The sequence below is a fragment of the Natator depressus genome, chromosome 9 (genome assembly GCF_965152275.1).
Source record: "Natator depressus isolate rNatDep1 chromosome 9, rNatDep2.hap1, whole genome shotgun sequence".
Taxonomy (NCBI): domain Eukaryota; kingdom Metazoa; phylum Chordata; order Testudines; family Cheloniidae; genus Natator; species Natator depressus.
This window is the reverse complement of record NC_134242.1, coordinates 73,751,435-73,764,890: the sequence shown is the minus strand read 5'-3', so window position 1 is coordinate 73,764,890 and position 13,456 is coordinate 73,751,435. Positions and strand designations below refer to the sequence as shown.

At 37.3% G+C, this 13,456-nt stretch overlaps 1 protein-coding gene across 1 annotated transcript in view; it reads right to left on the bottom strand.

Moving 5' to 3' along the window:
• Nucleotides 1-424: 424 nt before the first annotated feature.
• RPS6KA6 (ribosomal protein S6 kinase A6) overlaps nucleotides 425-13,456 on the bottom strand; it is a 73,177-nt gene continuing 60,145 nt past the window's right edge. Inside the window, exons 18-22 of the mRNA XM_074963110.1 lie at nucleotides 11,250-11,411; nucleotides 9,918-9,994; nucleotides 6,720-6,837; nucleotides 3,300-3,440; nucleotides 425-1,349 (exon numbers count right to left, since the gene is read on the bottom strand). Coding sequence (XP_074819211.1) covers nucleotides 1,224-1,349; nucleotides 3,300-3,440; nucleotides 6,720-6,837; nucleotides 9,918-9,994; nucleotides 11,250-11,411 — 624 coding nt within the window. The 3' untranslated portion in view covers nucleotides 425-1,223. The remainder of the gene's footprint in view (nucleotides 1,350-3,299; nucleotides 3,441-6,719; nucleotides 6,838-9,917; nucleotides 9,995-11,249; nucleotides 11,412-13,456) is intronic.

Here is a 13,456-nt window from a genome sequence, read left to right as displayed (position 1 = left end):
TACTTGGAGATATATCACGTCCTATCTAAAGTAGTACCAATACTATACAGGCTCTCACTCTTGAACACTTACAATCATTTTTATAGCTCAGTACAGAACACAGTAAGATCTTTTATGTTGAAATCAAGGGGTGTTTCCCCAAGCTTATGACTATTGACCAGTGGTGGGCAACCTGCGGCCCATACACGGCCCGTCAGGGTAATCTGCTGGCAGGCCGCAGACAGTTTGTTTACATTGACCATCTGCAGGCACGGCCGCCTGCAGCTCCCAGTGGCCGCGGTTGGCCATTCCTGGCCAATGGGAGCTGTGAGAAGCAGCATGGGCCGCAAGGACATGCTGGCCGCCGCTTCCCGCAGCTCCCATTGGCCAGGAACAGTGAACCGCGGCCAGTGGGAACTGCGGGCGGCCGTGCCTGCGGACGGTCAATCTAAAAGTGTGTCTCAGCCCACCAGCAGATTACTCTGACAGGCCACAGGTTTCCCACCACTGCTATAGACAGAAATACATACTGACATTAGACACACACATTCCCTAAACAAGGTCACTTGTTATCCAGTTGTATGGTTCACAAGTGATCATTTTAATTTTATGGACTAAGTTCAATGTCTCAGACGTACACCATTTTTTAATATTTGTACACAAAGCTTTTCAATTCTTGGCACCAGGCAAGTGTAGATCTCCCATATTAGCACTAATGCATTTTGCACTGGCACAATAAGGTGGTCAGTCTTGTCTTCTAGCATCAATGAGTGAAATGAATGGAGTCCATTGGTAAGTGCCCAATTACAAAGTAATTTAAGTAAGAATTTGCAGATTTTTTACAAATGGATTTGATGGTAAAAATACTGACGCTGACACTTTTTACATACAACTTGGTTATTGGTAATGGTCCCCTAAACCACTTCTTCATGAGCCCAGCAAAACTATACAGTATGTAAAGAATATTTGCAACAAATCTCTGAAAGGACAGTGTACAGAAATTCCTTATGATCTTTGTGATGTACCCTGATGTTTAAGTTAAACAAACATGGACACCGCCTGTAAAACAACACAGTGTGAATCCCCCTGAACCTGTGGATTTTTTTCTTTTAAAAAAGGACTTTTACAGAATTCAAGTAGTGTAGCAGGAAACCATATATGTCTTTCGATCACAGGTCAGGCAGATATAGAGCCACTTATTGGCTTTTCCTTTGCTCCAGTTTGGCTAAGGTGCCCCAGTGGATCTATAAGTCTGTTGAAGTTAGCTTTTTCATGCTCCGTCGTTGAGCTAAACTTGAAGCTGCAACAGGCTCTAAGACTGGCTGAAATGTCTTGTGATTCAGTGCAGAATATGTGGCAGCCATGGCCCCCTAGAGAACAATGAAATCCACAAAGATTGTAAAAGTTATCTGGGAACGAAAACACTGAATGTTAAATATTAATTCTTTATGAATCCTGGAAAAGCCACAGAGAGAATGTGTATTCGGGCAGAATTACTTTTGTGAAACCTTGTGTTGATAAAGGGATAATTAATATTTATGCCTGGGTCCTCAAGGCTGCTGCGCATGGGTTCTTCATAGACCTTAGGTCTGTTCCCTCTTCCCAGTAACATTTATTTCACTTTCCATTAAATTTCCTTTACGTACATGAAGCCAGCGGTGCAAGTAGAATTCATTTCTTACCAGTACACTGCACCCATGGGAAGGACACAAAGGAGGGGCACCAGCTAAAGGGGTGGGGGGGGACATGTTGCCTCCCCACATGATCCCGCCCCCAGCCCAGGGCTCACGCACTCTCTCCATCATCCATCCCACATTACTGCGGGGAGGGCCTCTGTCCTTCTCTCGCTGTGCTGGAGACTTCTGAACTGCAGGGCTCTCCAGAACAGCAGCGGCGAAAGGAACAGAAAGTGTGGCTGCTGGGCGGCCCCATGCCAGCAGCTCCTCTGGCGCGGCTGTACTGCCCCCAGCCCTTCCACGCAGCTGTCTCTCTTGAGTCCTGTCTGGGGTTTGTACAGCAGCCCCGGAGGAGGACAGGGCTTGGGACAGTACAGCCAGGCTGGAAGAGCTGCACATTCTGCTCCTTCTGCTGCTGTGGTTCCTGGGAGAGCCCTGCGCGCACCAGGAGGGGCTAGCCAGCCTGAGGTGCTCCTGTCTGAGATGCTAGGTATATATTCAGGGTAGCTAGCTCTTCTTTGTGTTTGTGCTGCCGCAGCTACGCTATTTTTAGCATACTAGCTTGATCAGAGCTAGTGCAGGTAAGTCTCCTCAAGCTGGAAGCTCGATTAGTTTGTCAACATTTCGTTTGAATGTTTATGAGTGAGAGTGTGCATTGTGATATGACACAGACAATGCTAATTCTAAGAAAGGTGTTCAGCATTTAGCTCTGAAAGTGGCTGGTTCCATAGTCTTATGACCAGCTCCTGAGAAATTTCTATCATGAACTACCTTCAACAGTTTCATTATTCTACATAGTGGGAGGTCACAGTTGCAAAAAAATGGATGCAGAGGTGATTCTCAGGTAACTAGGGCCAATCCCCAAGGAGGCTTTGAATACAAGGACAGAGACATTGAACTCTGCATTCAATGAGGAGCCAGTATAGAATGGATGACTGGGTGAAGTGTTCATAGCAACACAAGTTGTTAAGTTGCCAGTCTTCCGTGTTTGGTACTACTGGAGTTTTTGGTGGCCATGGATATTCTGGCATCCAACTGAGGAGCCAAAAAGAACCAAAGACCATGAACCAAGGTAAGGGCATATAGTGAAGGATACTTCAAAAAAGATCCCCAATATCTAAGGGGCATTTCAAACAGTAGATACTCTCCTTCTCACTCCACATACTCCCTTGTGATCTACAAAGTCCCTGATCCCACAGAAATGGGTCAGAGGGGCTTCTCTGGGCAGGGGAGCAAGCCTGGGAACAACTGCCCTCCTCCTTATTTCCTCTGCCAACACCCTCCATAGGGCTCTCCTTCACTGGCATTACTGGGGAAGGAGGGAACAAGTATCATCCCCTCAGGCAACAGAGCAACTATGGAAAGGACAACTTCAAGTGAAGCACATAGAAAGAAAGAGAAAGAAAAAGGATTAACCTCTTTTCAAAAAGGTCCTTATTTCAATGCTAACATCCTCTATAATAAAAAAAATTGAAAAATCCCCAAAGCCATATCTGCAGTTTAGGACAGGAAGTGAAAAGCCATCCTATATCCAGCTGAAACTGCAACTGGAATTTAGGCAGATGATAATTAGCAGAGTCAGAAAAAGACTGCTTTTCTCTCAAAGTGTTAAGCTCACACATATTGGAGGACTTTTTGTTTTACCTTAACTAGATGTGGTGCATCTTGTCTGTTTAGCTGATAATGAGGCAACTGGTCCCTGCAGGCTATCCACGAGTGTTTTAATACTTGCTCTGCAGTATATCGCTGATGTGGATCTACATGAAGCATATGAGATAGCAAGTCCTAGATTAAAATAATAAACACACATATACAGTTGTTACATACAAATATGAAGTGCCAGAAAGTTAGTGTTAATTACTAACATGAAAAAAGCCATTTAATTCATCTGGAAGGATCCAAAAAGCCACACCAAAGAAGAAAATCAATAGCTGAAGTGGGGCATTCTATGTCTTGACACTTCAAATGTCTGAATACAATGTGTGACACTATATAGGTACAATGAAGTCTGTTAACAGAGTGAGCGCTCATTCTAAATAGAGCCTTATTAGAATGTTCATGATTTTTCATATTTTGGTTTGCTTATGAATCCCATCATCTTTAAGAACAAGGACAGAAATCGTTAGCACTAACCCAGAACAAACAAATAAGCAATCCATTTGCCTTGGATGCATTTTTTCTAGTGGCAGATGCTCCTCCTCACTCCCGCTATATAATTAATGTCTGGACTACCAGCTGCAAAATCTAAAACTCAAATATAGTGATATGCCTCTGAAGTTTTTCCACTTTAAGGTACAAACTTAAAGCTAAAACTGACCAGAAGCGTACATTTGGTTTTGCCCTGTTGGAGTATTAAGAAAGTGCTATTTTAAGTTAACATGCAATTTGCAAGGTTGGTCAAAGGAAGGTGGGAGAGAGAACAGATTAATTAAAACATTAATAGGTGGAAGGAAGGATATCAACAAAAGCAAGAACAAAGAATGATTACGGAGCAATTGGAGTAAGGACAATACAAGGCATTTAAAAAAAATATAACAAAATAAATCCTAGTAATGGTACAGGTCCATTACTAACAGAGATGGGAAAATTGTCACTAATGAAACAAAAAGCAGAAGTGTTCAGTAAATATTTATGTGGCTTTTGGAAAGAAGCTGGGTGATGCATTCACATCTCAGTGATGATTTTTTTGCTTTTTCCAGCAGTAACTAAGTTGGATGTTAAACAGCTACTATGGTTCAACATTTTAAAATATCATTTGCACCTGAGTATTAAAAGAACTGTCCAAGGATCTCTTAACCACTGATGTTGATTTTTAACAAATCCTGAATTACTAGGAAAATTTCAGATGGCTGGAAAAAGGCTAATGTGCCAGAACTTTAAAAGGGTAAACTGAATGGCTTGGGTAAACTATAGGCTAACACTGATCCTGGTGAAATCAAGGAATGGCTGATACATGATGGTAGATTACATGATGGTAGATTAGTGCCAGTCAACAGTATTTTATGGAAAAACAGGTAGTATCAAACAAATCTGATATCATTTTTGATTAAATTACAAGTTGGGTTGAGAAAGGTAACCATATTGACACAATATACCTAGACTTGTGTAATGCATTTGACTTAGTACCATATGACTGGAGGCTGAAGCTAAACAAACTCAGATTAAAAATAAATTTTATTTTAAATTAGATAAAACTAAGCAATAACTAATTGAACAGTCTTTAAATCTAGATTTAACATCTTTTTAAAAGATGTCATAAGCTATGGGTTTGATGTGGGAATTATGGGTGAAATGCTACCGCCAGCGTTAAGGAAGTAAGATTAGATGATCAATAATGGTCCCTTTGTAGCTTTAACCTACTAACGGGTTAAAATTTTTAATTATACTAGCACCATTTTAGATTACTAAAACTGGGAGATTTAAAATAACCTATTTTTTACCACTGACACTGTGTGATTACTTTTGCAGTTCACATAGCTAGGTCATGAAAAAATAGATTAGTTCCTCCAGTTGATTTTCACTGACTAGCAAAACATTCACCACAGGAGATGCAAAAATTGCAGTGGAATGTTTGCTCCCAAACCAAAAACTTGGTGGCATCTAAACATTGTGAGTAAGAGGCAACTTTACATGTTGAAATACTCAGAATAAATAGATGGCAGTCAACTATTTTTTTCTTGTTTTGTTGATTTGAGTCATATCCTTATTATCGTTTGTGTTCTGATTATTAATCTGAGTAGATTTTGCTTGTTTTTCTCCACTATCATGTCATTATATTTCACTGAAATTTAAAGTTTTCCACCTGGAGTATTTACAATTTTTTTTTCAACTTTTTATGCTTCTAGTTAAAATTCTGAAGTCAAGCAAATCCTAAACAACACATTATTTGATTTAAATGTGAATTGCCATATAAAAACTGTTACTTTTGATATGTCTTTATTGACATACAAGAAACAGTTTTTCCTTTTTCTGGAAGTATTTTCCTCCTGGTTTTTCCATTGGGTATTATCAGATGCAGTCTTTCCAACTTTTTACTGGAAAAAAATAAGTCTTAGAAGAATCTGAAAAGTCACATTTGCAAGCCAGACTGAAACCTGAGCTGCAGTCTTCACGTCAGTCAACTGACAGGTTTGGTGATGGTTAATTTTAGGGAGCTATTTTAAAATCACTCAGATTTTTGTGCTGAATGTCCTCATTAGACAGGTTATGGGGAAATTCAAAGACATTTATAACTAACCCTTTAAAACATTTTTTCCTTTAAACTTCTCTTGGCTTCTAGCTTATTGGTTGTATCCCAGAATGCATCGTCCTGTGCAATCACAAATACCATGGAACACAAAACTTAGTAGTAATAAGTAGTTAGTATTTACATTTGGGAACACCTTCAGTAAACCAGAAGGTAACATTATTTTGTAGAGGTGGGGTGAATTTTAAAAGTCAGTAAAAAACTTATTTCTCTACTGAAATTAACCTTTATCAGCAAGAACATTCAGTACAGCAATTTTGGCTTAACACTTCTCATTTTGGTTTTCCAGTTCACATCAATACAATAAAACATTAAGCTTTCATCCTTCTGACTTTGTGAATTTGGAGTCCATAATAATATGTTGTTAATAGTGCCAAACAAGAATCAGGTAGCCACGACTCAACAGGAATCAGATTTAAGTAGTCTCACACAATATCCATCCCACATCAGCTGACTCTGTTGGAAATACAACTCCGGTTTTAGCCCTGAAATATGACATCACCATCTTTGTCCTCCAAAAACTCCCGAAAGTCTTCCAGCAAGACAGAAGTTGTAGAACACATCCCAAACCTCTTATACAGAGCACGTGGGCTTTGTGAGGCACCGTAAAACATTCTTCCCTTGTTAAAAATGTAGCTCGATATAGCCCTAGCATCAGAAATCATCAAAAAATATACTCACAGATTCCATACACAGACAAAAATAGACCAAGATATAATGGCTAAGAGTTAAGTTATACTAGTCAGATATCTGATCAAGTTTAACATATATTTGCTTGTACCCTAGATGGTACTATAGAAGATAAAATATATTTACACCTTTGCTGCATCTGAAACAGTGTCCCAGTTGCCTCCACTTAAAGAGAATTTTCCACTGCCTATTCGTAACAGGATTTCCTCAGGAGTATCATTGGGACCATTGGCAAAAGGAGTATAGCTATTTAAAAAAAATTACAAGCAAAGAAAGGATTACATGTATATGAAATCTATAAAGAAACATGATGTAAGCAAATCTTCAGAAAGCAGTGTCATTTTGCCTATATGCTTATGACACTGCTGTGGTTTGTTACAACAACTAAATTATGTGATTTCAGATATTTACTAAAAATACATGAAAATGTAATCTTTAAAAACTTTTCTTATTACTCACTGCAGTGGCTTATTCAGTGGAACAAACGAAGTACAGACCAAAGACCACAGTAACTAAAGGTTAACAACTTGCAGGCTATACATTCTTACCATTCCAGAGTTCATCAATTAAATTGAAATGTTTCACAAACAGAAATGACCAGGAATATCCTCATGTAAGGTCACACTTTTTAAACTGAATGGCAATGAAGTGACCAAGAAATCTGACTGAAACCCATAAATGTGTCTACACCTTTTATCATGGACAGAAAATACAAAAAAAACCACGACTGGGACTGGTTATAAGACTCCAGTCTGGGAGGCTCTCATTGTTCAAATTACAGAAAAGCTGTTTTCAGAACCTTTTAGAAAGTTTTAAGAAACGGTCTCTGCCTGTAAAGTCAGATCCCTTAGTAACCATGAATCCAACTGTGGAGCGCTCAGAAGAGTTAAAATGACTAAATATAAACCACATCCAAGAGACCTGAACAGTTCCTGAGAATGTTACGTTGTCTTGTTCCTTCCATGTCCAGAAGCAAACACTGAGTAAAACTTGTACAAGATTAGCAAATGACACTGTTTGCAAACATTTGCAACTACCCTTCAATTGTAATTTACAGTGACTTCAATAATTTATTAATCCCAGATGTATGACTGCTTGCTACCCAGAAAGAGCTGCATTTTTGAGAACTTCGTGATTGAAGCCTCTTGCCTTTCCCAAGCTATGAGCATGAGGATAACATACATTAACACTAACATTTTAAGATACTCACAGTGAGGGTCAAGTACCTGGTGCATACTGAATATTAATATCTTTTAAAAGTTAATGATTTCATACATTTTGTTTAAAGCTGAAGAATTAACCTATGACATTTGTTATGTAACTGCTTTCATGGAGGAAAAAGTCCACAATGTTTAGACTTCTAAAACAATCCTCTTTCAGGTCCTGGGAGGGCACAAAATTAAGCCCCTTTGAAAAGCAGAAACCTGCGTATTTTTGTTGCTTTTCTATATCTTAAAAATCAATTACATTCCAGATGTTCCAAAAATATTAATCTTTTGATTGCAAATAATGAGACATTTGAGTCCAGAAAAGTACTTTTTGAAAGTGTTACAGTGGGATGAGAAGTACAGGTTAGAGAATTAAATGGCAGCTACAGTCTTTTACTCGTGTGCTACTACTAGTGAGTGTCCACTGTGCATTAAAGCTATAATGGCCAGACAACTAAAAGATTGTGGAACTCATGTAGCAAAATTTACCATTTCTTGTCATAAGGAGCATCTCCTCTAAGGATTATTACTTTCAGTACTGTATTCTTGCAAAATCATCTTTAATTGGCCTAACAATTAACACAATGCCCCTTTAGCAGATTGGTATAGGATAGCCACACTGAGAAGCAGGATGTACCTCAAATTTCAGTAAAATGGGTTGGATTCTTGTCCAGGAATATTATGACAGCTTGTGAAAGTTTTTCCATGTTTATTGCTAAATGTTTGTGTCACTGATATTCCAGCTCAAAGAGATTACTCTGAAGATCCCCAAAATACCCAGCACCATTATATTTTCAGATTTTGTATTCAGTGAATTTGAATTAGCATTCTGGGGAATGAAATCTTAACACTAAGCAGCTGTCTACAAAAGATTCACTAGAACCTTACACAAAACTAATTCGGCCTATTCGCTGCAAGGCAGTTATAAAAAGACAGTATGAAAGCCTGATCTGCAAAATTTCTGATGCTGAAGCTAGGGTAGAATGTGTGCTAAATAGGAGTTTGACTTCACAATTTTTTAAAGTATTAATTACACTATCATTGTCATTAGGGTCACAATACAAATATTTATATTTTGAAATTCACATTGATGAATCAACTAATATACTCCTTCAAATAGGTAGATATGAATCTATAAATTTGAATTTGCTGTTAAAATTTAGTCAACTGTCTGCCTAAAAGGAATAGGTGGTAGTATAATATCCTTAATCTTTAGTGCTATCATTTTAGTAAAAGCCTCGCTTTAAATCTCAATCTCAGTTTATTATTTGCTGTGACAACTTCAACAGAAATTGCATCCATTTATATTTGGATGCTACTAAAGAAAGTAACTCAGTTCATTTTTTCCATAATGCTGTAATTTAGAGATTTCAAAACCCATCTAAGGTAATGTTGCATACCCATGTAATGTATGATTTTTGTGTCAACATCAAAACCCTTAAGGGATGTCGGCCACTTGAGATCTGATCAGAAAAACAGTTGTGCATGTGACCCTAAATCTCCCTGCCAAATCTGGTAGTTTTGTACTCATTTTTTTTATTTTTAAGCACTGTTCTTTCCCCTGTTCCTATACAAAAGATACAGACCAGGATAATTAGCTATTCAGAGCAAACAGTGAAAATGACTACATACGTAGGGCTGTCAAACACATCAAGCAAAAATGAAACAGAGAAACATTTTTCTCATATTTTAGTTATAGTAATCTTAGATACTACTTATAACGATATTAGGTACATTTTTTTTCCAGACAGGAGCACAATTACATTGAAAGCAACAGATTCTAGATTTTGAATATTTCCACAAGTTTATGTTAAATGTTAACACAAAACACTGCTGAATTATGGAAGCCTTCCATTAAAATATACTTTATATTGCAATCCATATATTTTAAGACTGCTACTCGGCATGCCACAATGCCTGACACTGTACACAAAGCTTATTGCAAGTAGGAAAAAAAAGATTTTCCTTCAAACAAGTTGTAAAATCTAGAACTTTTACATTCATTATCATGTCTAATCTATCTCAGGGCTGCTGTCATATCAGAATGTCTGTGTGTATACATCATACTAATAATTCCAGGAAACTAAGATGACATCTGAAAGCTGAGAAAAATCTTACCCTGCCAGCATTGTGTAAAGGAGAACACCCAAGCTCCAGATATCACAAGCAGCATCATATCCCTGTCTCATGAGAACCTATAAAACAAAGATCTGTTAAAGCTTTATTTGCTGCATGTAAAAAACTACAGTAAGGGTAGCCAATCCCAACATTCTCTCTTAAAGCCAAACAGAAATATGACAAATATACTTAAATATAGATAGCCAGTATAAATATTTTTAAAACATGCTTGTGTCCTCCTACTGGGGGCCACTACCACCATTTTATTTGGTTTGAGCCACTCCTTGAGAGATCATCAGCACAAAAACACACTGACAGTAATATTGTGCTGGAAACCCAAGAACCTGATCCTACTGTCCTTAATCATGGAAAACTCCCATAGAAACAATTTCAAGATTAAGGTCTGCAGTATTGTATCCCAGTGAGCTTTAGGGACAGATATAAAAGGAAAATACTTTCAGTGTCTTTTATTGTGACATTTCTCATTCTCTGAAGGAACGTGTTCTCTTTAAAGATCTCACTGTAATACTAGACGCACATGGCACAGTTGATACAATCTAAAGATGCAGAATACAAGCAACATTGTCGCTAAGGAAAAAAGCTTGGGAAAAATGAGGAAAAAAGACACGAGTATTTTAAATGCATTTCCTGGACAAATATTTAAAGGGAAGATAAAAATGTTGAAATTGTAATTAGAACGGTATATCACCTAAATTAGAGTCTCTGGAATTTATTTGGAACTAATCTTTTTGAGACTTAGGATGGCAATATTTAAGATCACCACTCTGGAAACATAACCAGAGCATTGTCATGACAGGATGCTTCCCTTTTTAACTGTAACAGCCATTTTAGTGTAACAATGACTTCTAGCGGTTTGGGGAAATTGCTATTAATACTAAGAGTAAAACTGAGGAAGGAGTCCACAAGCCCACAATGTAGACAGTATCAAATCAATATTTTGTAGGACAAAAAGGGATCTAAATGTTGGTTACACAGCAAGGAAAGAGTGTAGAGTTGGTTAATTTTAGCCCATTAAGCTAGGAAATAAATTTGTCTCAAATTTCTCATAAAGTGATTCTCTCAAATTCCAAAGGAAGAGAACATCTTATTTGTATTAAATAAAAGCCATCGTGAAGACTTATGTACAGACCGTGAATGACATTTATAGATAAGTTTAGGGGAAAGGAGAACAAGGGTTGGAACAATTAAATGTGTTCACACCTTTTAGTAGAAAAATATGTCCATCTCAGAAAGGTTATAATGGTGGAACATGGTTTCTTCACGAGCCAGAATGGTACATATAAAGTCAATATATTAAACTGCTGAAGATACCTCTGGTGCTACAAAGTTGGCAGTGTAGCAAGGAGTTAAAAGAAGTCCATTCTCCCCTCGAAGTTGTTTTGCAAATCCAAAATCACAAATCCTGATAGAGTCAGCATTGTTTGAGTCATCCATATATAAAATATTACTTGGCTTAAGGTCTCGATGAACTACCTTTAAAAAAACAAATAGACTTCAAAGTATAATACTTGTAAAGATAACAAATGTTTATAGGGCACATCTGCAAAAATATGTAACTTCCTTACCTGTAACTGTTCTATGAAGGTAGCACAATAGTGATCCATACAATTACTTAAAGTACATGATGTAACACCAGAAATTCTTTATCTTTTAAAGTAACATTACATAGGAGTATCAGAGGGGTAGCCGTGTTAGTCTGGATCTGTAAAAGCGGCAAAGAGTCCTGTGACACCTTATAGACGAACAAACAGATGTACTGGAGCATAAGTAAGGCACTGCATTTACCACTACATGCATCTGACGAAGTGGGTATTCACCGACGAAAGCTTATGCTCCAATACGTCTGTTAGTCTATTAAGGTGCCACAGGATTCTTTGCCGCTTTTACAGATCCAAACTAACACGGCTACCCCTCTGATACTTGACACCATGCAAAGCACTGCATTTAGCCGTATGGAGTGGAAATCTCATGCTGGAAATTTCCACTACATGCATCTGACGAAGTAGGTATTCACCCACAAAAGCTTATGCTCCAATACGTCTGTTAGTCTATAAGGTGCCACAGGACTCTGCCACTTTTACATAGGAGAGCTCCCAAATCATGGTAATGATGCAATTACCCTTTATTGACCCCCCCCCCAAACTGAGAAATAAAACCTACTCCATGTCATAAGCTATCAGAACAGTATGATTGTTACTACAATGTTAAATGATTATTTATGATAAAGTATATAATTTTTCTATTTGAAATACTGTTTACAGTCTAATCTATGAAAGGTCATTAGCACTGATGTGATGTCAGATACTTTAAATAACAATTAAGTTAAACTTCTTACTTAAAAACTTATGAAAGACCAAATGAAAAAGCAACTTTTCTCTAAAGTTCTTTCCTGACCTTGTTAACAGGGCTAAATCTGGGAAATAACTCTTTGAATCAAACAGTGTATAATCATAGGCATAAATTATTGTTTTAATTGCTGAAAAGATAAATCTCCTGTACTGAATAAGACATATTCCCTGTCTGATGATGCTAGGAAAGCTTGCAATAAAGTGACAACCTCCCTAACACAAGAAGAGAAAGAGCCTAGGATTGAAATGGATTATGAAAAAGTTACCAGTATTTCTACACAACATAAAAAGATCCTTCTCTTGTTTCGTTCATTGCCCCATACATATGGTTTTGTACTAAATATGGCATTGTTACATATAACAATTTAACAGTTACTTGTTTGCATATAATTTAACCCTGTAAGATTTGGAAAAATGTAATTCCTACATAAAATCAGAACTCCTAAATGGACTTTCATTTTATCAAAAGTGCAGCCTGTAGTGAAAACTACTCTAAGTAGTGGGATGCCTGTGTTCATTACTGAATCTAGGTTTGTACAAATGGAATCAAACTATCTTGCCATAATCTTATGATGCATCTTGTGTTCAATTCAGTAATTTCAAGATAATGTGAGGGTTTGTACATTTATTAATTATTCTATTACTTGATAGGAGGATATTCGTGTTCATTTTGGTTTTACTATTTGGGTGTTAGATATTTTTTAGTGATAGCGCCCCACATATACAGGGGACCCAATCTTGCAACAATTTCTGATGTAAATAGTCTTTACTCATGTGAGTAGATACTTTACAGCCAATAAGCCTACTCTTGAGCAAGAGAGAAAGAGAGGTACTAGGACAGCATCCTCACACAACTCTGGTAATATACCTCAATCATTATCTTTAATAAATATCTTTTACCAGAAGGCTTCATTTATCTGAATTTTAACACACTTACATGGTTTCATGTGGACATTTCGAATAAGACTAAGATAACCAACCTCATTTGTGATCTAGACATCTCCAAAAAGTGAAAAGTTGGTGCACTCAGCTAACTAGATTTTGAACCCTTAAAAGTCACTTTGCAATATGGCTTTTATAAGATACATATATGGATGAACTCTTACCACTAAATATTCCTGAGAATAAATGTGTAATTAAAAAAAAATCTCTGGCATAAGAACATTTCTA